We start from the raw sequence: 23051 nt of genomic DNA on the forward strand, positions 1-23051 counted from the left end.
AAAAGCCGATTACATATCAGCAATTCTATTTTAAGTTATACAGAGTAAATGAAACATTTGAAGTCCAGAATTAACACAACTGGAAATAGATTGAGAATAGTTACAGCTAACAACTCTCTTTCAGGGCAAGACGAAAGTCTGAAGAAGTGTCACCAAAGCAGCAGAAGCAGTAATAACAGTCTGGCTTTTCTAAGCCATCTTTCTTTTGAGGACATAAAAGAACTGACAAGAGGCTCTGAGCTGCTGCCATAGCTCATTTGCACAGCAGCGCCCATTCAGTGCTGCCAGTGTCTACGCATGTCAGGCCCCTAAAGCAAAAGGGTAGATCCACAGCATTTAGGGGGAGAAAAAAAAAAGAGTCTATATTGCAGGGTAAAGCCTGTAACCAAGGTAGAATTTGAAAATTTGTAGCTACAAAAAAAAGAATTTGTAGCTACAAACTACATGGCTGAATTCCTGTAGATGTCCTTTTAGACTAAAAGGGAGCATTATAATTATGCATGTTGCATGGGCTAACAATGTTCAAACAATACTGTGCAACAAAATGGGCTGCTTACAATAAATATGAATATTCTCAGCATTTCTAACCGATTGTAGTATCATAGAACAGTAACTTTAACATAAGTATGCCACTTTTGTGTCAGTGCTTATTGGAGGTAAAGAACAACCATTTTTCTAGTGCTACTAGAGAAGTGTCAAAAAGACAGCAAGAATATGTGAAAGAAACCTAAGTCAAGGATACTCAGCAAATTAGAGATGGTAACAAGTAAAATATCTATGAAAAGTCAGCAGGAAAATTTAAGCCTTATTTGTCCAAAGTTCTTGATTATTATTTAATCATGTATTAAATTAGATAATTAGAAGCTGTGGTAATCAGTACTAAAAGATAACCAATTTCCTATTTAGTTACAAAATGTGGTAGATCAATTTCTGATTTTATATTAAATGAGATTTAAATTTTTATCTTATTATTTTAGTTTCAGAACCTGGAGAACACTCCAGATTACTCATCTGTCTTTTATATTTAACAAGGCTTCCAAAAAGTGCTATTCAAACAAAATATAAAATAAGGAGATGATTTGCCCCCTTTCAAGCACAGAGTGTTCACATCTTGTGTGCTGCATGATGTGGAGCTCTATAGACCAGAGTTTTGTTTCGGTCTCACATGTGGAAGCTCTTGGCTCTTTCAGGGCCATATTTNCTGCACCCAGCCGCTCCTTCAGCACTCTCTTCACCCTCAGCGCGGCCGGGCACCTTCTGCTCTCCTAGGGTCTCAGTCACTTAAACCACGACAGAGGGGGGGGTGTGTGGGGGGGTGGAAATCAGGACCAGTTTTCTTCAGGCCTTGAAGGAAGCTCGAACTACTCTCCCCCTAAGAGGCTGAGGAGGGCGGAAATTATTGACCATTTGGATCCTCTGGTCTTCCTCACTGGTGAAGAGGAGAGTTCGGAATTTCTCCAGCTGTAATTTTATGTAAAATAATTAATTGCTTAAAGGAGAAATAGGTATTGATGTCAGAAAAAGGGCCAAAATATTTGGTACTTTACAATGTCAGTAGGACAAATTAAAGCAAAGATCCTAGAGAATATTAATAAAAGTAGAAGCACTGTGACTATTATTCACAACCTGACTTGCCCCTCCACAAAAGAAGGTAGTCACTGCCTTTAATCCAAGGTTGAATCCTATAGAAACTGCGAGAATATTGGAACTTTACCTGTTTCTCAGAAATCTTGACGGATTCCTTCAGCACTATCCATGTTACACTCTCATTAAGAGGCGGTGTTGTCAAGGAACCAGGATACGTCCAATAATCTAGACTCAAAGGCAGGAGACATTTGGGGTTGAAGCTTCTAAACTGAGCTTTTGTCCCCTGGAAAAAAAATGATAGTTTAATTTTCTTCCTATTTCAAATTGAATTTAAAGGAACCTGAAAAAACAGCAGGTGCGATGGGGGGAAGAAAATAGACCTATGGTGGTTTGACTGCCTCATGACAACTGATATCTGAGAGAAGCATGAAAATAGACTCAGGAAAACATTCACTGTCGTGTGGCAAGCATGACCTCTACTGTTGGGTTCCTAGGATTTGAGCTCTTACCCAATCACCTGTACTAGAGCTCAGCTTTTGTTCCAAAAAGACCAAGAATAGTGCATGAAATAGGTAATAGTGTATAACCCAATTTAAAGAATGGCAGGGCTGATTTGTTACTTACAGTTTTCTGTCTTCCATCTACTTCAGGAAGTGGTCTGAAATGATGAAAAACTTAGCCCAAGAGAGTCATTGTATGCTGGGACAAATATTGGTTTTAAAATAGAATATCAATGTCTAAAGCAGAACGAGAAATCAGTCAGAAAAGACAAAAAAGAGGGAGTGCAAATATTGCTTGGACAGGTGCTGGCTCTGCAGATGTGGTTACCTGCAGCACTACCACAGCTCAGAGCCACGTTTTTCGACCTATGGTTGTATTCAGAAGTATGTGAAAGCTTATTCACATTAAGACCACTTTCTAGATGTCTAGAATTGCTCATAAGGAAGTGAATGAGCAGATCATCCCCAATGGGAAACTGAAAGAGCTTCCATCTCTACAATCAAGGGGTTGCTCAAGACTACGCTTGATGGAAACAGGTTGCTTTCATGACTAAGACCTGAACCTGAAGGGTTATGAAGCTTTTGATTTTAGATAACCCAGGAAGGGTAAACTCTATAGATAACTAAATGGGCTCAGTGGAGCATTGAGAAGCATTTGAGGATAGGCCAATCAGCCAAATTTTGTGGGGAAGGGAGTGAAGGCATTGGACAGGAAAAATATAGTTTCAGTAACATGCTAATGATGGGAGGGTTTGGGGTGAGCAGTTTTCTATTTTTACTGTTTGTCTTAGACACATACATGAGCTTAATATGTAAAGGATATTCCAGAGCAAGTTAAAGAGTTTGAAACTTACTTTAAATTTTACCATGTAAAAAGCATCAGTGAGTCTGTTCATATTGGCATGTTCATTCCCAATCTAAAATAGCAATGCACAGGTTAAGAATGACTATAATTATGCTTTGAATTATCCAAATCTCAAAATTCCTACTAAAGCAGACTTACCAGCAATTTGCAAAAAGTTACTTCTTCAATCAAGTCATCTGTTTTCCCTACGCACCTCTTAAATATGGGGCTTGGTTCTCAAACATTTGACAGTATGATGCTTTTCATCATGTAAACATGCTATTTTTGCAATTCTTACCTCCAAGAAAACACCAATTACTGCCAAGCCATCTGGAGCTGCTGCTGCTTCTCCAAATGTTGCATATTTTCTGGCATTCCAGTGAACTAAGTGGAGCTTTAGAAGGAAGTTAGAAATACAAATTTAAATTAATATAAAGAAAAAATAAATACAAATTAAAGATAATTTTTTTCAACATAGGTTGCATCATGTGTAAGCAGGCAGTAGCACGATTGGTAACAGAATTGGTAACAGAGTAGGCTTTGCTTATAAGATATCTTTGGAAAGATCAGCAAGTTCCAAATCAGTCTTTTGGATCAGTCGGTAGGCATGGACACAGCAAAGAGCTCCTATAAATTAACAAATGACTTGTTTCAAGTTAAGCTTAAGAAATAATGCTGTAACCTAGAAAGATTCCCTGAAGGGACCTTCATCCATGAAGCTCTATGCTCCTGTGATCACTCCATGGTCTCCTGCTGTATGATTTGGGATGGGCCTTTCTGGGAAGCAGCTGTATTTGGTCCTAGCTTTGCAGGAAATTCTCAAGAGCCTCCCAATGAAGCCATTCCTAAGCTCCTTGGCAGCAGCATGGCTATTTTGGGTTGCAATCACCAATTTAACTGTCAGGTAAGTGCTTCTCAGCACTGTGTGTCTGAATGTCCTTCCCACCTACATGAAGAACAGAGAGAGCCAGCTGGAGCTCAGCGCCTTCCCGAGGTAGCGGAGGCTGCTCCATGCAGAAGCAGCTCCGTTTGGGAGCAGAGCAGCTGCGCTCTGGGACTAGCTGGCTCTCGCTGACCAGAATGAGCTGAGATCTTTGGAGAAAGGGCTGTGCAAGGGAGAGAAGTTTGCCTAATGACAGAACACTGTCATTAACGGATGCGAAAGCTTCAGTGGTTGAAGGAAAACCCTTACTCAAGTCTTTGAGCATAGTTAGGTCAGGGCAATCAGAATCCTAGTGTGCTTCCAATTCCCCCGACAGACAAAGGCATTTTGCCAACAGCCTTGGTGCTGATTAGCCCCGTCTCCACCCGCACAGTTACCTCGGAAGGAAAGGGTTTGCCATCCACTGTGTGCTCCGATCCCTGGCTCGGCTTTGTCCCCCAGTGGAAGTGGAACTGCTTTAGCCGAAAGGGGTTCTCAAAGGGGCCACCACTGATTGCTAAGCAGAAATGAAGAAAAAGATCATGTATTTCTGGCTTTACCTTCCTGCTACTAAGAACTAGATGGTGCAACAGTGAAAAAGAGCAGCGTTTTCCCATTGTCAATAGAACAGGATGCGTCATCCAGACATTTAGAAGTACAAACTTTCATCATAGAAAACACCCAAATTTGTAGAGGAGAGAAAAAAAAAGGCACATTGACTAGCTACTAATAGAGAATTTTATATTTATATTTCTTTAGAGTTCTTTCCTTATATTAGAAGTTCTCTATATTCCTTTTTCTTTCGTTACCTGCTCCTACAAGAGAAAAAAAATCTCTTGACACTGGGGAGTCTCAAATCACCTTCTAATGATGGGAAAATTCTACAGAAAGTTTACATATCATTTAAAAACAACACCTTTAGCAGGAGCGGGTTAATGCTTAAGGTATCACCTATAGAAGCTATTTTATCAGCATATTGGTAATTCTCCTATACTTCTACAGGACATCAAATTGATAAAGTTCTGCTGAGACATGAAAACCTGATCATCTATATCTTTAAAAAAAGTTTCAAAGTGAACACAGCCTTGGTAAAGCCCTTCTCTATCCTCTGTGCAGGCTGTAATATTCTACCTATAAACCTGGGGCATGCACTGTACGACCACACATGCAGAGCTGCAGCTGGCTTTTGTGAAAGAAACAGTCTTGCCAAAACAAGCCTGCAGCCCAGCAGTGTATATCAGAGGTTGCTTAATTTTGTTAATACTGACAGTGTCACAAAACTTTAAAAATATCTAGCTATAATGGGGATATTATCAGAAGTCTGTTGTATAATGTATGCAAAGCTGTGAGTCACTAGATCTATTTCAATAAAACTAAAAACACTTAAATGCAGCTTTATACTCCTAGCAGTCTTCTTCCTTGCAAGCATCACGAGGCTTCTCCAGTGCAGGAAGGGTGCAGCTCTTCATTCCTGCCCATGGTCCAAGTCCACCTGCTTTTGCTCCATTGCCTTGGTCCAGAGGAGTTACATGCAGTGCTCTTAAATACCTAAAACTGTTCATTGTTTTCCAGCTGCAGACCAGCTGTAGTAACTGAGGTAGTAAACAAGCAAATATTTGCAGATGTGCTTTACAGATTTTGTAGGATGTCATTCTTGTGAATCTTACGCAGTAAACTTGAGAAATGCACATCAACGGTCTTCATTTCTAATTCAGGAATTGCCCATGAAGACTCATCATTCATTCAGGCTCTTTGAGTTCATTCAAGAAGAGAGATTTTAGAACCAAATGAAGAGAATCTTAACCCTCAGCCTTGGCAACTTGGAGATTAAAAACTCTTGAGAGTCCTGTTTTAAATGCACTCTTCCATTTATCAGCTACTCGTTTTTATAATCGCCTCTTTATCTTAATGCTTTTTTTTACTATGCAGGTAAAAGCAAAATCGTCATGAGTTAACAATAATAGGATCAATCACTTAAGACATTTTTATTCACTCTGCCATAAGCTAAAAAAAGGCTAGAGTAATATAACTGCAGATAGTGCCACATATACAAGCTGCTACCAAATCAAAATCAACTGAAGACTAACTTCTGAAGATGCTGAACTGCTGTGGGGCAGTAAAGAAAGAAAACAGGGCAAGAAAATCAGGGAACCATCTAGATACAAATAGACCTGGCAGAGTATGATTATGACAAATGATCTGATATTTGCTGATTCTTTTCACCTGGGCAGTGAACCAGAGAGAGCTGGAGTGTGTGTTGGTATTTCAATGTTGGTATTTCAATTTCAAATCATGAAAACAGCAGACTCAATAAAATGAAGGGCTCTGGTAACACACTTTGCCCTAAGTTAAAAAGCACATAGTACAAGATGTGCTTCACAAGAGATACTAAACTCCCCCTCACTAAGCCACAAAACAGTATGCTGGGTTAGTTGTCCATGCGTGCTAGTCTCACCTGTCTTGTCATCGGCATCTTCAAACTCGACCATAACTGAATGGCCATTGTTGGAGATGTTGAGAGAAGTACATGACTCGTAGGAGATATTAAGTGGCTTCAGACCAGGGTCATAAACTGCTTTTGCAGAAACTATATCAATAGGTGATTGACGGTTCCCTTGGGCAACAGGATAAGATTTGTACCACTCAGAGGGTCCTTCAAAACCAAAGAAAGAAACTGCTGTTATTTTCTTCCTGCTGTACAAGAAATAATTACAAGTTTTCACAAGGCATGAAGTGTAGGTTGCTGAGCAGGAACTGCTTAGAAGTTTGGCTTCTGATGAGTTGACTAAATTCTATAGATAGTTTTTAGTAGCACAGACAGCAACTGGATGAAAGATTTGGGTAGGTTTTAGAAGACACACTGAGGAAATTACAGCAAATCTACGGACCACCACATCTTTAGTTACTCGTGTCACTGATTTTCGTGTCAAGTTGGTAATTACACTGGAAGGACTTCAAATACCTTCTAAGATGTATGTGTATGTATAAACACCTGCATGGGCATACACACGCATACACCCACAGAAAGAGTGTTACTGCTTCCTGGATAAGAGTGTAAAAGCTCCAGTGATTCAAATTAGATGCAGATGACTCAATCTTTCAGCTACTGATTATGTAGTTATTTTTAAATCCATTTTATGACTGCAGTAAATCTTTGAGGCAGCTTCATCCTTCACTCATGCCCCTTACGGTATCTTTCTACCCTGCAAGATCAAAGCAATGTGATTATTGACACTTTTGGACTGCAGGACTGCAATAGAGTGGGGTGAAAGACCAATTTAGTGATATATCTTTCTTGCCAGAGCTGGAACTTTCACATGCAGTTAGAGATAACAAAACTATATCTGTTTCAGAGAATTACTTATTCTGACCTCTTCTCTCGTTCTACTTTTATACTGTGCTGCAAAAGTAAATTCATTTTTTTTTCTGCTGTTACTGGTCAAAGTTTAACAATAGCAATTTCACTTTAAAGTTCACAACAAGCACGTTTAGCTGTAGCAGTCTCACTTGCACAATGGTACTTTTTTCAACCAAGCACACATTAAATTTAAACAGATTATTACCTTCTTGCTTATCTTGGGTATGTACTGAAAAGTTAAGCATATGAAATGGTATCTTTCCTCTTCTCAACCTACTTACAAAGCATATTTGTTGTTTAAGTTTTGACACGCAAGCTTAGACAATAAGTTGTCTTTTCCTAAGCTTTGCTTTAGTATATGACTTTTAGTGCCTAAACACATAACACTATCAGAAATATCCAGCTCCATTAAGTGCTCAAGCTTCTTTTGGGATATGCAGTAGCTAAAAAAATTGTTGTCAGGGACAAAAGAGGAGACTGGCTCCTGAAAGCTGCACAAATATCCATCTTGTCAGGTGACATCAATCATTTATCCCTCACTCTGCAAAGGATACAGGTGCTGGACAACATGATTGGAGAAAGTTTCCAGCAGCTTCATAAGTTTTCTCACTTTCTGACACACATTGGAGAAGAAAAATAGAAAGGGGGAATAAACTAAAAACACTGTCAAATTGTTAAGTGAAGTTTCTTCAGTAAAAGACACCTTTGATGCTGATCCCTACAATTCATGGATATCTGAAAGTATATAACATTCTACCATGGAAGCCTAAATATCATCTTGCAACAGCTCCACAGGGTCAGGAGATCTGTTACTGCTCTTCTATGGTTTCTTTACCCAGAAGAATTGCTTTTAGAGAGAGAGGCAGTTAGTCACTTCCACAGCATCTGTTTGGAACAGGACACATCTTTAGGGTCTGCAGCACTGCTTGATTGCAGAATATCAATTACACTGCAACAACCCAGAGCAGCAGGCAGAAGTTCATGCCTCTTCTGGTGGGAGTTTCAGGGTGCTATTTACCATCAAGAAAGCAGTTAATTCCCAGCTGTATGTATTCAATAATTGCAGAAAATGAAATTCAGGCAGCTCTGCAGGGCTCAGGCAGCAGGACTAAAAAGAAAACGAAGCAGCAGGGGGGAAGATAAAGAGATGCAGCATGGAAAGGACATGACCTACCATCATCCTGCCCATAGCCCCAACCGTGGGGACCAGTCATGCCGGAGACCCGAGCCCTGCCTGGCTCCCAGCTCCTTGAGGAGGGCACTGCTGCCTACCTGCCTTTATAAAGGCTCCCGAGGGAGCGGGTCAGCCTCTTAAAGGAGCAGAGCAACCCGAGAGGTGCTTGGGCAACTTCTGCTCCCAATGCAGCAGCAGCAGCAGCAGCAGCAGCAGCAGCAGCAGCAGCAGCAGCAGCAGCAGCAGCAGCAGCAGCTGCTCACCCTGTATCCTCACTCAGGAAAAGGCAAATGCAAAACAGGTACCTGATGTCCTAGAACTTAGGAGCCAAAGCTGTCTGGGTGCCAACCGGCAAAGTTCTTGCACACAGGGATCAAATGCAGTAAAAGAACATCTCGCTGTTGCCCTCTCTCTTCTTACATTCTCTCTCCAGCTGCAAAAAAAAAAAAAAAGTAGTGTTGTTACTGCTTGATTTGCAATTCAACTTCAGAATCAATGCTTAGAAGAAATGGAGAACATTCTTACCTCAGAAATATTTATTTGTGCTGCCTTATTAAGGATAAATCGACTATTTTTATTTTTCAGTGTAAATCTAAAGAAAGGTTTTGAAAAGATCAAGAAATTGAGAAATTGGTCTAAAAAAAAACCCTAAATTAAATTAGGGAACAGGACACGGAGACTCTAGAGAACGAAGCCGGTTTATGAAGTCTTGATGGCCTGGTATGCTCCTGTAGTTGCCAGCGTCCTGCTAAATTCGTGAAGAAGCTAAAATGAGTTATCCACTCTGCAGATATAAAAGCTCTAAGACATCATTGTGGCAAAAGGAATGACTTCTTAGCAGTACTTTTATTAGATTGGGGGAATGCAATCTGCCAAGACTACATTTTATAGATGCATTATTGATTTTCCTAAAGACAGTAACACACACAGTTAGGGAAAGTCCTAATATGCAACCAGGAAAATGAAAGAAGCAAAAATCAATTAAACCATTTTAAGCAACTTTTATATTTTTGTGCTATCTTAGCAGAAATTATTTTTCATAAGCTTTCTACAGGAGTCAGATGCAGAACCCTTGATACATACCAAGCGAAACCACTGAATAAAGTGTGTAAACTGCTGTTAGGATGTTCACAGAGCAATTTTACAATGATTTACTCAAAACAACTTCTCATTTTACTTGTGCTAAATGGTAAATGATACACTGATACTGCATATATGTCTATGCGACCAAACAGAACCATACACAAGTTCACGTTTTTGATTCTTCTTTTATAGCAACAATGAGTTAACAGACCAACAGCCTAGGACAAATATACGGGTTGTTTTTCTGAACCTGTCACTATGTTGTGATACCGAACAAGTGAGAAATGCCTCAGTGTTCCCACTGATGTATAAGGAATAATTTTATTTACAATTTAATTTGATGTCTGTCTATTAAAAATGCTATGTAAGAACTAGCCTTTATTTTCAGGGAGCTCCAAACAAGATTGGAATTGGTAAATAAAAGTTCAACATATCAGGCTGTGCCAAGTTTACAAAAACAGGATTTCTGAATCTGTAAGGCAAGTGTGCTCTGTCCTCCACAGCTGGGGTCATTTAGAGATATTTCCACTAGGCAACAATGTTGTCTGGGGATAATAAATTTATATGTATATAGTAGTACATCGCTGTAGAGGACCATTTGAACAAAGTGTTATGGGCTTACTTTATTTAATGCATATGAACATATTTAATGTGTCATTGCCTATTAACAAAATATGGCAAAATACAGTTAGTTTGGATACAGGCTGCACACTGTAGAACATCTGAAGAACAATAGATAGAAGCAGATTAAATGTTAAAACATTAATCACTCCAGAGCTTGCCTACACCTCAGGTTGTTGAAAGAGTATCTGCTTTATCCAGACAGCTCATCTCTCCTCTTATATTGCAATTACTAATTCTGGCAGTTTCTAAATGGAAGTTATACTAGGGTGACACCTTTTTTTTTTTTTTTTCTTTTTTTTTTGTTGAGACTTAAAAGAATTTCTAATCAATCCCCAAATTGTACAAAAATAGTGTACAATGTATATATGAGCAAGAGTGCTGCCAACACCAAATACAAAAACTCAGAGAAAGAGGGAAAAAATACTTTGATGTTTATTTAAAAAAAAAGGACTATCTTCACATGTTTGACAGTATAAAACTTAAATTTTGTCTTCTCAAGGTTTTTTTTTGTGTGTGTGTTTACAAAGAAAAAAAAACACTCTGAGTTTCTCATGCATCTTGTATAAGTGCAGGAGCCTCTTAAGTGCTAACCCTTCCCCTACAGCTGTAGCCTGAGTTTCATGAGATTTCAGGGGAAAGGCCCTGACATCTATTTACTGGGTGTCTCTTCCTGGCATAGAGGAGTAGCTGGAAAAAAAAAAGAGAGAGAGAGAAAAAAAAAAGAAGGTCCCAAAGTAAAGAAGGTATTAAAAAGGAAAAGATATGCATAAAATGAGCAAATAATTTTGCAAGACAACAAACACGAATAAAATATTAACAAAGAACAGAGAAGGCCAAGAGAAAGCAGGAATTTGTTAGGAATGTTTTGGGTAAAGTGTGGCAGAGGTGGGAGAGCCAACTGGGTGCCTTGTGTCCTGGGAGCTTCCTGACCTTCATGTGCTATTTGTTATAACTAGTCTTTGACTTTAAAAACAATCACATTTGATTGCTTTGTGTGAGAAATAGGCACAATATTTTGGAACTAAGTCTGAAAAAGTGGTTATAATTTATGGTTCGACCAGTAAAAAACATGTAATTGTAACAGATAGCAAGAATGGAATGACCTGGCTTTTGACATTGGTAAACAGAATATTCCTACTAAATATTTTAACAGTCACTGAAATTTCAGTGGAAGGAAAGATTTACTGTGAGACAGCAAACACAAAGCCTGAGAAAAATGAATCTTGGAGGAGATAGTGGATATGGGAAAGAGAAAGGAGGAAGTACCATACTATCTTGCAATGTTCTCTGTACATCATAAAGCACTAAATTTTAATTGAACTGCTATATATTTTATTCCAGTAGATATATAGCAAAATGGGTTTTCTAAATGGAAGTAGATTAAAGGGATAACGTAATAACTTTAATGTGGTTGCAGATCAGCTGGAATGATGAAGTGGCTTAAGGGTCTGTTTAAATTTATTGACAAAAATCTTGGTTGAAATTGGTAACAGCACAGGAGCTTTCTCTTTTGCAAGCTTTACTTTGAAAAGATGTGAAAAGGTGCTCAGAGCAGAGAAACTTGGGCCCAACAGTGATTTCCGAAGGGGCCAATGGGGACAGCGCCCTAGCCCCTAAGGAGCTGAGGGGTCTGAACGAAGGTGCTGGAAGGGCGGCCAGCTCAGGTGGTTACAAAATCCTCAAAACTCATCCAAGACTAGACTGAGAGCTGAAAAGAAACACCCACGAGGAGGACCAAAGTCCCCAGACGACCGCCTCTTTCTAGAGAGGCGCTGCTAGGGGAAGGGGCTGCCTCCGCCTCGGCCGCCTTTCACCGCCGTTCCCGGCAGCTCCTCTCACAGCCGGCCCGAGCCGATAAATTCCCTGCGGCAGCGCGGGCGCCTCCCGCGGACGCCAGAGATTCTGCAGGGGAAAGCGGTGGAGGGGAAGGAGCGAGGGGCGCGCAGCCTCGGGCAGCGGCACTCGCAGCGCCCTGAGGCGGCGGGACCCGGCCCGGCCCGGCCCGCGCGGCGCCGCCCCCGCCGCCCTGCGCGCGCCTGCGCAGCGGCCGGGGAGCTGCGGCCATGGCGCAGCAGGGCCCGGGCAGCCTCAAGGAGCAGAGATACGACCGGCAGCTCAGGTAGCGCCGCGGCCGCAGCCGGGCCGGCCCTGCCGAGCGCCTCCCTCGCGGGAGGCCTGAGCAGCCCGTGCTCGGGGAGCCGCCTGCGGGAGGCGGCCCGAGCGCGGGGCGGCCGCGCGGCCTCGCCCGCTGCCCGCCGCAGCCGGGCGGTCCCTCGCGGGCGCCGCGGGAGAAGGGCGGCCTGGGCTGCACGCCCGGGAGCCTGGCGGCTGCTTGGCCGCCTCGGGGCCGGGGCCGCTCGTCCCTGTGCGGAGCGAGGGGGCAGCGGGGCCGGCGCGGCGCAGTGCTTTGCGGTGCAGCCGCCACCGCGTCAGCCGCAGGTCGCCCCCGACCGGCGCTTTGAACGCGCTGCCCCCCGGCCCAGCTGAGCGGGGTTCATCATCCGGCTGCCCGGGCCGCTCGTAACGCTGCCCTGTAGCGTCTGGTGGCCCTGACTGGAACCGAGAATCATTTACATTAATGCCTCTGTAGAAGAGGCCTAAGATGTTTTCAGGGAAAACTTTGGGGAAGGGTTGTTTTGATCTATATCAATTTTAAAAAGTAAAGTATATTAAAGTAGGGGGAAAATGTTTTCATATGGCATAAAGTATAAAACTGGAGAAAATCAAGCCTCTGTAAAAGGGGGTAGTTCTTTAAAAGGCTCTGGGTTCATCACAGTAGGTCTTTGCAATGAAGGCTTATTGTGGCAAGCACTAACTCACTGTACTTAACAGTGAACACACACACTCTGCCAATCTGTGTTTTCAGTTTTTTAGAGCCTTTTGTGTGTGTGGTGGTTGTTTTTGTATAGCCTTTACCTTCTGAAATGTAGTGGTTTCTGAGTATTTCTGTTTCCATTCCCTCCTAGGTTGTGGGGTGATCATGGACAGGAAGCTTTAGAATCTGCTCATGTTTGTGTGATAAACGCAACAGCCACAGGAACTGAAATACTCAAGAATTTAGTGCTACCAGGTGAAAAAACAAACCCCACTTCTCTAATTACTTAATAATTTTTCACAGTTCACACTTCCTAATTGTGCATAGTATTCGTTCTCCTTCATAAGGTATTGGCTCTTTCACAATTGTTGATGGGAACCGGGTATCTGGAGAAGATGTTGGAAATAAGTAAGTTTGTTATTAGTTTCCTTTATAAATAGTAAGAATAGCGAGAAGTTTCCTAAGTACCATCTATATATTTCTTAGTTATTTATATTTCTCTAAAAATTTAAAGTCTCTTTTATCCAAGCCTTTTGTAAGTTGTATTTTTAGTTGTAATATGTGTTTAATAAGTTGTTGCATCATGAACAAGTTAATATTAACTTTTTAATTTGGCATATGCTTTTTTTAGCTGCTGCTTTGTACTGTAAAAGTCTGTTTCCTTCACATATCTGGTGTTTAAAACACAGGTCTACTTTATGTTTATAAACATAAAAAAAAATGTGTTTGCTCTCATCTTGAGGCCTCAGTTTTGCTTGACTTTGAACATGTGAACTAGAGTTTACCTTAATTGCCTACCTAATAGGGATGAAAATAAGGTAATTGATTATTTTGAAACTATGACTTTTAATTTATCATGTGTTTTAAAAGCTACAAAATTAGCTAGGAATTAGCTTGCATGCAACTAGGAAAAGAATAAAAGTCTTTACAAAGCATTATAATCAAAAATAATTTGTCTGCTTATTCTGCATCATTTTCTTTTACGGTTCAGGTGTGCACCAGCAGCTCTCTGTCTACATAAGTAGGGGTTATGTGTGGGATAAGGGTATTGCTTTACATGAAGAAATGAGCACTAATGAGTCTTCAATTAACCTAGTGAAAGCGAATCTGTAGTATGACACTTGCTTCTAGAGAAGTTTGGTGTGTCTTATTTTACATATTGGTGACTCAGGCAATGAAAATTTTCCTTAAGAAACTGATCGTGAGGGGAAAAGCAGATTTAAGCACATACATTTTGCTGTATGTGAGGCACTATGATATATCTAATAAGTACTAGTTGGATAACCTTAATTTTCTTGAAAATAAAAATTGACACGTTATTCTTTTCTTGTCTCCTTTTCTCAGTTTCTTTCTCCAAAAAAGCCATATTGGCCAGGTAAGGAGGTAACAAATGTCACTTTAGATATATTGCAAGAATACAAGTTTGAGTAAATACTCAAATGTAGAATTATAAGCAGTGGTAAAAGCATGTACATATAGGCTAAAAATCTATTTATTCTTTGATAAAACTTTCTGTGACTGCTTTTTTTGTTTACTTGCTCCTGAGTGAGAACAAAAAGCTCAATTCTGGTAACTGAATTCTGAACTCTGAAAAAAAATTAATAAGACCTAATTAGCAGTAATCTTAGAAAAACAGAGTGGAAGAGAATTGTGATTGAAGGGAGTCAACCACAACCCAGATTGCAGAGGTGGGGGTGGAATCACAGAAATGAGAGTATTGAGGGCATATGCAACTCCCCAAAATACTTCACCAAAACTAGAAATTAATAAACAGCTATGGCATAACTATTGTTAATGTAATATAAAAAGCATTTTAAAAAATTGTCTTAAATGGATGCTATTCAATGGTGGGATTTTTTTTGTTCTGTGTTTCCCCTTCAAATAAATAAGGCTTGGAATAATATAACTTAATACATGATGAATTCTACTTATTTATTGCATAGCATATGTAATACAAATACAATACGTCAATTGCACTTTGAGATAATAAAACAATTGTTTTTAAATCAGAATCGTGCCCAGAGTGCCACTGAACTCTTGCAAGAATTGAATAATGAAGTTTCTGGAAATTTTGTGGAAGAGGTTTGTTTTCTTACGTTTGTAGACATCGCGTTACATAGTATGGTAAAAGTATGAGAAGTTAAACATTCTCTTTGTAATGTTTCAGTTTAAGTACCTTTTAAGTTTTAGCCTTTAAGTAAGGTGGTTGTACTTGCAGGAAGTCCATGTGTGTTTTAAATATTTAAATATTGTTTTGTAATTTCATCCTAATTTTTTTAGCTTCACTTAACACTTATGTTTGATTTCAAGTTGAACAAACTTGCTGTTTTCAGAAATTTTTACCACAGATTTACTCTTTTTTTTTTTTTCCACTATTATTTAGAGTCTGGAAAAACTTCTAGACAATGACCCCTCCTTTTTCAATCGCTTTAGCTTAGTGGTTGCAACCCAACTACCAGAAAGGTAAAGAATCATTTAAAGTCTATTTTTAAGTAAGCATTAAAATGACTAATATTAATAAGCTACTAGAAAACAATTACAGAATGTTATAAACTCATGTTTAAAATCATAATACCAGAAAGCTGCTTATATAAGTAACTCTTCTGGTTAACTGTTGTTTTTCTCTTCTGCATCTAAATTAAAAAAAAAAAACATGTTTTTGTTTACAGTACCTTACTGCGTTTAGCTGAACTTCTCTGGAACTCTAACATTCCTCTCCTGGTGTGCAGGACTTATGGACTGGTTGGGTATATGAGAGTCATTATTAAAGAACATCCAGGTACGGGAGCTTTATGAAGTTAAGACTTCCTTTTTTATCTTTCTTTTTTAAGCTTCTGTTTCTTAGTGATTTCATCCTTGTGAAGTATTTAGTAATTTATTAATTCCTCTATAGTAAAACAATATTTTCTTCTGACATTAAGCTGCTACAAAACACTTAAGAATTCAATAGCATTTAATGTGCAGCTCTGTTTTGAGGGCTGAGGATAACAACATGAAATAGATGTTTAACTTTTTCATAGTTGTTGAATCTCACCCTGACAATGCGTTAGAAGATCTGAGACTGGACAAACAATTTCCAGAACTGAAGGAACATATTCAGTCCTATGACTTGGAGCAGATGGATAAAAAGGTTGGTTTGTGATTTGCTTTATGTGCCCTGAAGACAAAGGCAGACATAGCACAAGTATTCTGTGAAAATGGCTCTTAGCAGATTATTTCTTTTATCTGTGCTGAGGCAACTGCAGAATCAGTCGCGAGGAACCATTTTAAGCCTCAAATGTTTGTATTTATGTCTTAAGCAATGGGAATCTTAGGAAATATGGAATATTCATGAACATTTTTTTTTTGCTTATGATTACTTGCTGGTCCTGAGCTTTGTACTGTGGGCATTTGTGCATAATGTAAGTTCTTCATTGGATAAACTCTGGAGGACTTGCTTCAGCAACAGCCATTTAAACTAAAGCGATTGTGATATGTTTTTATAATAGTTAGGGATTATTATTTCTGAATCAAACTCTGTGGCATGTTGTGTCTGGTTAAGTACAAGAAGGATTATTATTCTAATGCTAACTTACCTTTAAAGAAGGTTGTTAATTTGTCTTCTATCTTGGCTCTTAAATTTTACAAAGATTTCTCTGTTCAATTACAGGACCATAGCCACACTCCATGGATTGTGATTGTAGCCAAGTATCTAACAAAATGGTTCAATGAGGTATGTTGCAAAACAGGATAAGTCCAGGATAAGTCATCAATATACTTTATGATTAATATTTTAGACTTTTTTTCAAATTTATATTATTACTGATTGAAATCAAAGTGGACGTAACTAAACTTGACATACTCTTAAATTTAAGTAGTCTGAACACCATGAGGTGAGTATTAGACATTTTAAAGACAAATAAAATCTCTCTTGTGTTTTTCAATTTAGAAAAGTGATCAATTGCCTAAGACTTACAAAGAAAAAGAAGCTTTCAGACAACTGATCAGACAAGGTATTGTGGCATATTGACATATGAGCAAAATATTCATTTGTCAGTAAGAGATACAGATAAAAAATAATCTGGTCCATCGGTAAAACATAAGATGGAATTAATGGAATTCTGTATTGATTTTTTTCCCCCCCTAAATAAGGTATCCTGAAGAATGAAAATGGGACCCCAGAAGATGAAGAGAATTTTGAAGAAGCTATAAAAAATGTGAACACAGCACTAAATACTACAAAGGTAAAAATAAGTATCAGAAATGTGAAGTTTTTAAAGAACTGGAAATATTAACCGCTTGATTTTTCAAATAGTATTATCCACAGATTTGCACCTGTAAATACACACTTGTAAGGTGTATATTTAGGTAAAACAGGAGTAGTACAATTTGAAGTTTAAATCATGCTGTGTAAAATAGATTGGATTAGATAGTACTGTAACCTAGGGCAAATCTCTTTTCACTCTTCGTGAACTGAATTCAAGTATAGAAAAGTCAGCATCCAGAGTTCATTAGCAATGTGTCCTTAGAAATTTACAGTTCATCTGCTTTTCTTTACAAAATAAAATCTAGTATGTGATTATTAGAAGAGAAACTTGGAAAGTAACTGTTGAAGTTGTACTATGTTGAGCTTGTTGCTATATTCAGAAGTATATTCAGAAGTATATGTTGCTATATACAGAAGTATAGAATATTCTGTATATAAGTGAAGGGCAGGAGGGGTCTTCTGGGGCAGCAAATTCAGTAAAATTGAGGTGTCTTTTTTTTTTTTTAATTCTGAGGTAATAGCTCATTATATTTAGGATAGACCTATGGTTTTTGTTAAGGACATAAAGCTAGGTTTTCCAGGAAAGTGGCAAATAAAACTTCACGTGGGTGTGAGTCACTACAATCCATGTCCCAGGATATTGGCACTGTCTCTCAATACGTACACCAGATGCTAAACTGCAGTAGTTAAGAAGTTGGAACCCTTGCAATCTTCTGACCGTGGGGTTTCCATTTTTGCTGCCTTCCTCTGGCAGGTAGGATGAGCAGCTGGGACTGGTATTAACTTGTAGTGAGGTTGCTAATACTTTATAGACTTTCCTCCACTACAAGGAGGTAAATAATGTGAGATTCAAGTATTCTATTTGATCAGAAATGTGTATCTTATTTTCAGGCAATGCTATTTAATTTTTTTCAAGTAAATAACATTCAGAAGAGATTAATTTGTTTTGAAACTCTTGAGTTCACTACTAGATCATCTGTGTAATAAATCTTAAAATAATTCAAGACATAAATTCAAGTCAATACAAACCTAACTTTTTTTTTCATAGATCCCAAGGTGTATTGAAGAGATTTTTAACGATGATTGTTGCATCAATCTCACAGAGCAGGTAATGAATAAGTAAGGATAAAACTGTTAAATGTAGGAATAAGGTTATTTATAACACTTGTATATGTGACTGTCTGTTGTACACTTGCAGTCATCCTCCTTTTGGATTTTGACTCGAGCAGTGAAGGAATTTGTGGCAAATGAGGGGCAAGGAAGCTTACCTGTTCGGGGCACTATTCCTGACATGATAGCAGATTCTAGTAAATTTATCAAATTGCAAAATGTGTAAGTATTCAATATTTTTGTTAATGATAATGAACAGTGATTACTTCAGACCTCACAAAGCAGATGGAATCTTGGAAACCTTTTTATATCAAATAAAAAGCAGTCGAAAAATCACTTGAAAAATCACTATCTGCTTTAGTTCATATTTCAGGTAAGCTCTATAAGTTGTAAAATCCCTGATAAATGTTCCGTCCTAAGAATAGTTGTAATAAAAGGCCAAGGCCAATAACTACTTGTTCTGATCCATTTTCTTTATATTCCTCTGCCTGTAGTACTCTTTTTAATATTAATTGGCTGCTATGATCTGTTATGCATGTAGATTTCAAATTGCATGTTTAGTGAACAGTTGAGAGCCTCTGCAGAACATGGTTGTAAGTTGGTGGTAACCCTCTTTAGGTTGTTCATTTCCATTCATGATGGTTGTGTCTTTATAACATAAAACAAAAAGGAATGGTCTTTATAGTAAATTTAAACTGATAGTTTTATGCTGTCATCAATAAAGCTATTTTTATTATTAACAGATACCGTGAAAAAGCAAAGAAAGATATTGCTGCTGTGGGCAACCATGCTGCTAAACTGTTACAGTCACTAGGCAAGGTATTGTCGAGTCTTTCTAAAAAAAACTGTGATGCATGTGCAGAGACTTGTCAAAAGAATCAGATACAAGAATGGTTACAAGAATACTTCATTCTCTTAGAAAGTTGTAATGTAACTTAACAGTATTTATGGTCTACCTATTTCTCGATTTTGATGTAATAATGTAAAATGAAAGTAAAAAGTATAGGGAGTAATATTAGTTGCAGTTTTTAATATCTTTTGTTAAAAAAGCATAGTTATTTCATAGTACACTGATATATCTTAACACAGATTAATAATTGTTTGTCGGGTATATTCTTTCTTTTAGGCACCTGAGTCAATTTCTGAAAGAGAATTGAAGTTGCTTTGTAAGTATATTTGAGTTCTGTGGCTATGCTTAAACAGATGATGAAATATTCAAGAAGTTTTGAATGATTATGTATTTATTATTAGCTTAATATTTATTTTTCAAGGACAGTGTTCAGTGTCTCCTGGTATCTTGCATCTGCCATCACTAGTGGAAGTCTCAGATGTTCAGTAACCCCCAGTTCATGAAAGTTTGTGGTGGCAGATGCATTCCATATGCCTTAACCACAATAAAAACTTAGATACATTTCTTTAGGTCCAATACTGCTTATGAAAATTTGGGTTGTGTCTCGTATGGATATGTATAAATGTCCATACAGCTGTCTTGAGTCTCCATGCAAGTGGAAAATTTGCCACTAAGCAGATAGGCCAGAACATTTTTCCCCTACACAATTTTTTTTTTTTTTTTTTTTCAGTTCCTGAGAACTTTTTGGAGCTCTTAATTTTTGAGTGCTGAGTTAATAGATGCTTTTTTTTTTTTTTGGTTCATATAATTGATACTGGTAGAGATCTCCCTCTTGTAGCTGCACTGTTAGAATATCAACTGAGAATGTCAGATGGTGTTAGATATGGGTGAAGATAAAAAGAAACCATGTTCATTTGTAGCATGGAAGAGGAAAACATGAAGCTGGTGGCTGTGATCCATGAATTGCTATAAAGGAGTCACACATTGTGAGTCTTTATGTTAACACAACAGATATATTTAGATTCCAGAAGTAAATATTTTGCTAAAATACTTGTGATCTGCCTGTAGTCTAATAACATTTGAGCTACCAAAAAAAAAAATCCCCCAAAAATGAGAAGGAAAAGGGTTAAACAAAACTACCCATGATAAGTTTTAGACTTTTGATATTTAATAAATGATATGGGCACATAGTAATTAATGATGCATTTGAGTGGTAATGTTCTACTTTCTGCTCCTTCTGCACAGGCAGCAATTCAGCCTTTCTTCGAGTAGTGCGATGCAGATCTCTATCTGAAGAATATGGTTTAAACACTTTTAACAAGGATGAGATTAGTAAGTACTCCCTTTTTTTTTGCATGTGCTGTAATTGCATTTTCAACTTTGTGATAATTGTGTTACATTTTCTACTTCAATATGCAATTTATAATTTGCCATCAGTAGTATTCTAGATATGTCATTTTAATAAGTCTAGAATATTGGATTTAGCTTTACTTTGAAACCTCAAAAATGACCTTATGCCTGTACATGTTTTGTTTTTGATACTATGTAGATAAAAGTCTGTTTTTAAACATTCCCGTATCTCCTGTATATTTATTTTCACATTAGCATCAAATTGAGAACAATTGTCTTAGCCACTTTCAGAACACTGGAATCTGGAGAATATTGAGCAGTATCATAAGGACTTAAAACTGTTATTTATTTACAGTCATTACAATTAAGTATTTAAAGCATACATGGAAAATAAAGTGGTAACTAATGAAATATCTCATTTAAAGTTATAGCAGTTGGCAAAGTTGGAATGTATATTTTCAATTTTAAATTACCAGAGGTTACAGAAAACATATTTTGTCATGCACCCTCTGGATTCAAAATTTCGTATTTGACAGTCGACTCAGCTGAGAATCTTGGTTGCAGGGTGTTTTTGTTTTTTTAAATTAAGATCTTGTTTCCTGCAGAGAAGATAACAAAAGCTTTTACACTTTAAGCACACGGGAAATACTGGATTTTTAAAACTAATTTTAAATCTTTTATTATTATTTTTCAGTTATTACTACCTAACAGCTTTTTTCCCTGTTTTTCAGTTTCCCATATGGATAACCCAGACAATGAAATAGTTCTGTACTTAATGCTGAGAGCTGTAGATAGATTTTATAAGCAGCATGGTAGATACCCAGGTAAGTTAATACCAGTTAGATGTATAAGAAATACAAAAATCTAAGTATTGCAATGATAGGTATAAACTATAAATTAATTATTTGTGTTTCTGCATTAATATGACTTCAGTGCAAAAGTTAAAGTGAGAAGTCCTTCTATTTGGAAACTTGAGGAATTTTTCTGGATTGATAGTACTGGTGTGTTGTGAGTTAAGCCAGCTATGCAGTAATTTCTTACCATGAATGCCATCAATGGAAATATTTAGTAAGTGCAGTATTTAGTATTGCAAGCTTATTATATTCATCATCTTAGAAATAGTTTAAAAAAACATAAAATGTGTACATTGCCACTTAAACCCATTGATTTTTGAGGTAGTGTTACAGTTATGTGATGAAACAATTTATTTTCCAGGTGTCTACAACTACCAGGTAGAGGATGATATTGGAAAACTGAAATCTTGCCTCACTAATTTTCTACAAGAACATGGCTTATCTGTAGTAGTCAAGGATGACTATGTTCATGAATTGTAAGTGCTGAATGACGATTGTCGCTTTCTCTTGTCTATTAAACTGACCTGCAAATACTAATTGTTGCTCTGCTACCCAGTTGTCGCTATGGAGCTGCTGAGCCCCACGCCATTGCTGCGTTCATGGGAGGTAAGAATGCCCCTCTATTTCTGACGTTTGTTAGATCATTAGAGAGCAAGCAAACGAAGACCTGTAGTAGTGACAAATTTGAACTGGGATCTTGAATGGAGTGCTTTAGAGAGATACATAAAAAAAACTTCTGAAGAAATTACCCAGTATTTCATGTTGCAGGAGCCAAAACCAGTAATTGCTATTTTGCAGAACAAAGGGTGAAAATTAATTACACCTAACTTAAACTTCTCTATTTCAGTCCTTTAGAAGGATAACAATTTGTATTAGTTTATGCATGCACACAAGTTTTTTACTTGCCTTGATCGGATATTTACAGTATGTAGAAAATATGTATATTAAAATGTATGTGAAACTAACTTATGAAGCAACGAGCTTCTTCAGACTGCTTTGTGTCAGCAAGTGTTTTACCCAGGAATTGTTACCCAGGAGTTGTAGCAAGCCTTGTCCAAATTTCAGTGTTTTGAGTTCTAGATGAAATTCTTTCATGGTTTTTAAAATATAACTTGTAAACTCCGTTGTACATTATCTCCTTTTTATTTTTTCTCCCTTTTTTCATAGGAGCTGCTGCTCAGGAGGTTATCAAAGTCATTACAGGGCAGTTTGTAATTTTTAACAACACATATATTTACAGTGGAATGTCACAGACTTCAATGACTTTCCAGTTGTAGAGTAACTATCGCGTTTGCTGCCACCAGGCTGTGCTGTTGTGTCCTGTAAATATTGGTACTGTGGCATTTTGCCATTGACTGGACTGTTCTGTATTATCTAAAAATCAAAGTTTCCTTTATTTGTAGCAATTTTATCGTATTTTATGCTGAGGACAAATAAAATCATACTAAATGCTGACTTTTTTTTTGATGTCAGATTTCATGATTCAGTTTTGAATGAGAGAGGGGAAAAAATTAAAAAAGCAGTTCTTTGGTGCAGTAATTTGTTTAGTGTTTTAATGATTTAGATGGTCTACCTGCCTTGGCGCAGAGCTGAATGGTAAAACCCACGTGTTTCCTACGAGCTGCTCCTGGGGGGCTGCGGAGGTGTCTAGGGGGCCGGTTTGGGCTCGGGGGAGGCGCGTGGGGCTCGCGGCCCCGGCGGGCGCCTCAGGGCGGCGCCGCGAGCGCCCAACGG

At 38.1% G+C, this 23051-nt stretch overlaps 2 protein-coding genes across 2 annotated transcripts; one reads left to right on the forward strand and one right to left on the reverse strand.

Annotated features, from left to right (window-relative positions):
- Nucleotides 1-1338: 1338 nt before the first annotated feature.
- On the reverse strand, nt 1339-8425 carry CA7 (carbonic anhydrase 7). The gene is made up of 7 exons (XM_026036542.1): nt 8386-8425; nt 6309-6506; nt 4252-4370; nt 3230-3325; nt 2942-3004; nt 1715-1870; nt 1339-1461 (listed from the first exon to the last, which is right to left on the reverse strand). Exons 1-7 carry the CDS (start codon nt 8423-8425, stop codon nt 1339-1341), a joined length of 795 nt encoding a protein of 264 aa, XP_025892327.1.
- A 3722-nt stretch (nt 8426-12147) lies between these two features.
- On the forward strand, nt 12148-22772 carry NAE1 (NEDD8 activating enzyme E1 subunit 1). Its single transcript, XM_026036545.1, has 20 exons — nt 12148-12211; nt 13059-13162; nt 13255-13315; nt 14252-14282; nt 14918-14989; nt 15291-15370; nt 15577-15686; nt 15928-16037; nt 16557-16619; nt 16836-16899; nt 17039-17130; nt 18202-18261; nt 18352-18485; nt 19007-19082; nt 19390-19429; nt 20359-20445; nt 21195-21287; nt 21679-21793; nt 21874-21923; nt 22485-22772. The coding sequence occupies exons 1-20, from the start codon at nt 12156-12158 to the stop codon at nt 22592-22594; spliced, it is 1608 nt and encodes a 535-aa protein (XP_025892330.1). The 5' UTR covers nt 12148-12155; the 3' UTR covers nt 22595-22772.
- Nucleotides 22773-23051: the final 279 nt, after the last annotated feature.

The sequence above is a fragment of the Nothoprocta perdicaria genome, unplaced genomic scaffold, assembly GCF_003342845.1.
Source record: "Nothoprocta perdicaria isolate Ctin4 unplaced genomic scaffold, notPer1 scaffold_18, whole genome shotgun sequence".
Lineage (NCBI taxonomy): Eukaryota > Metazoa > Chordata > Aves > Tinamiformes > Tinamidae > Nothoprocta > Nothoprocta perdicaria.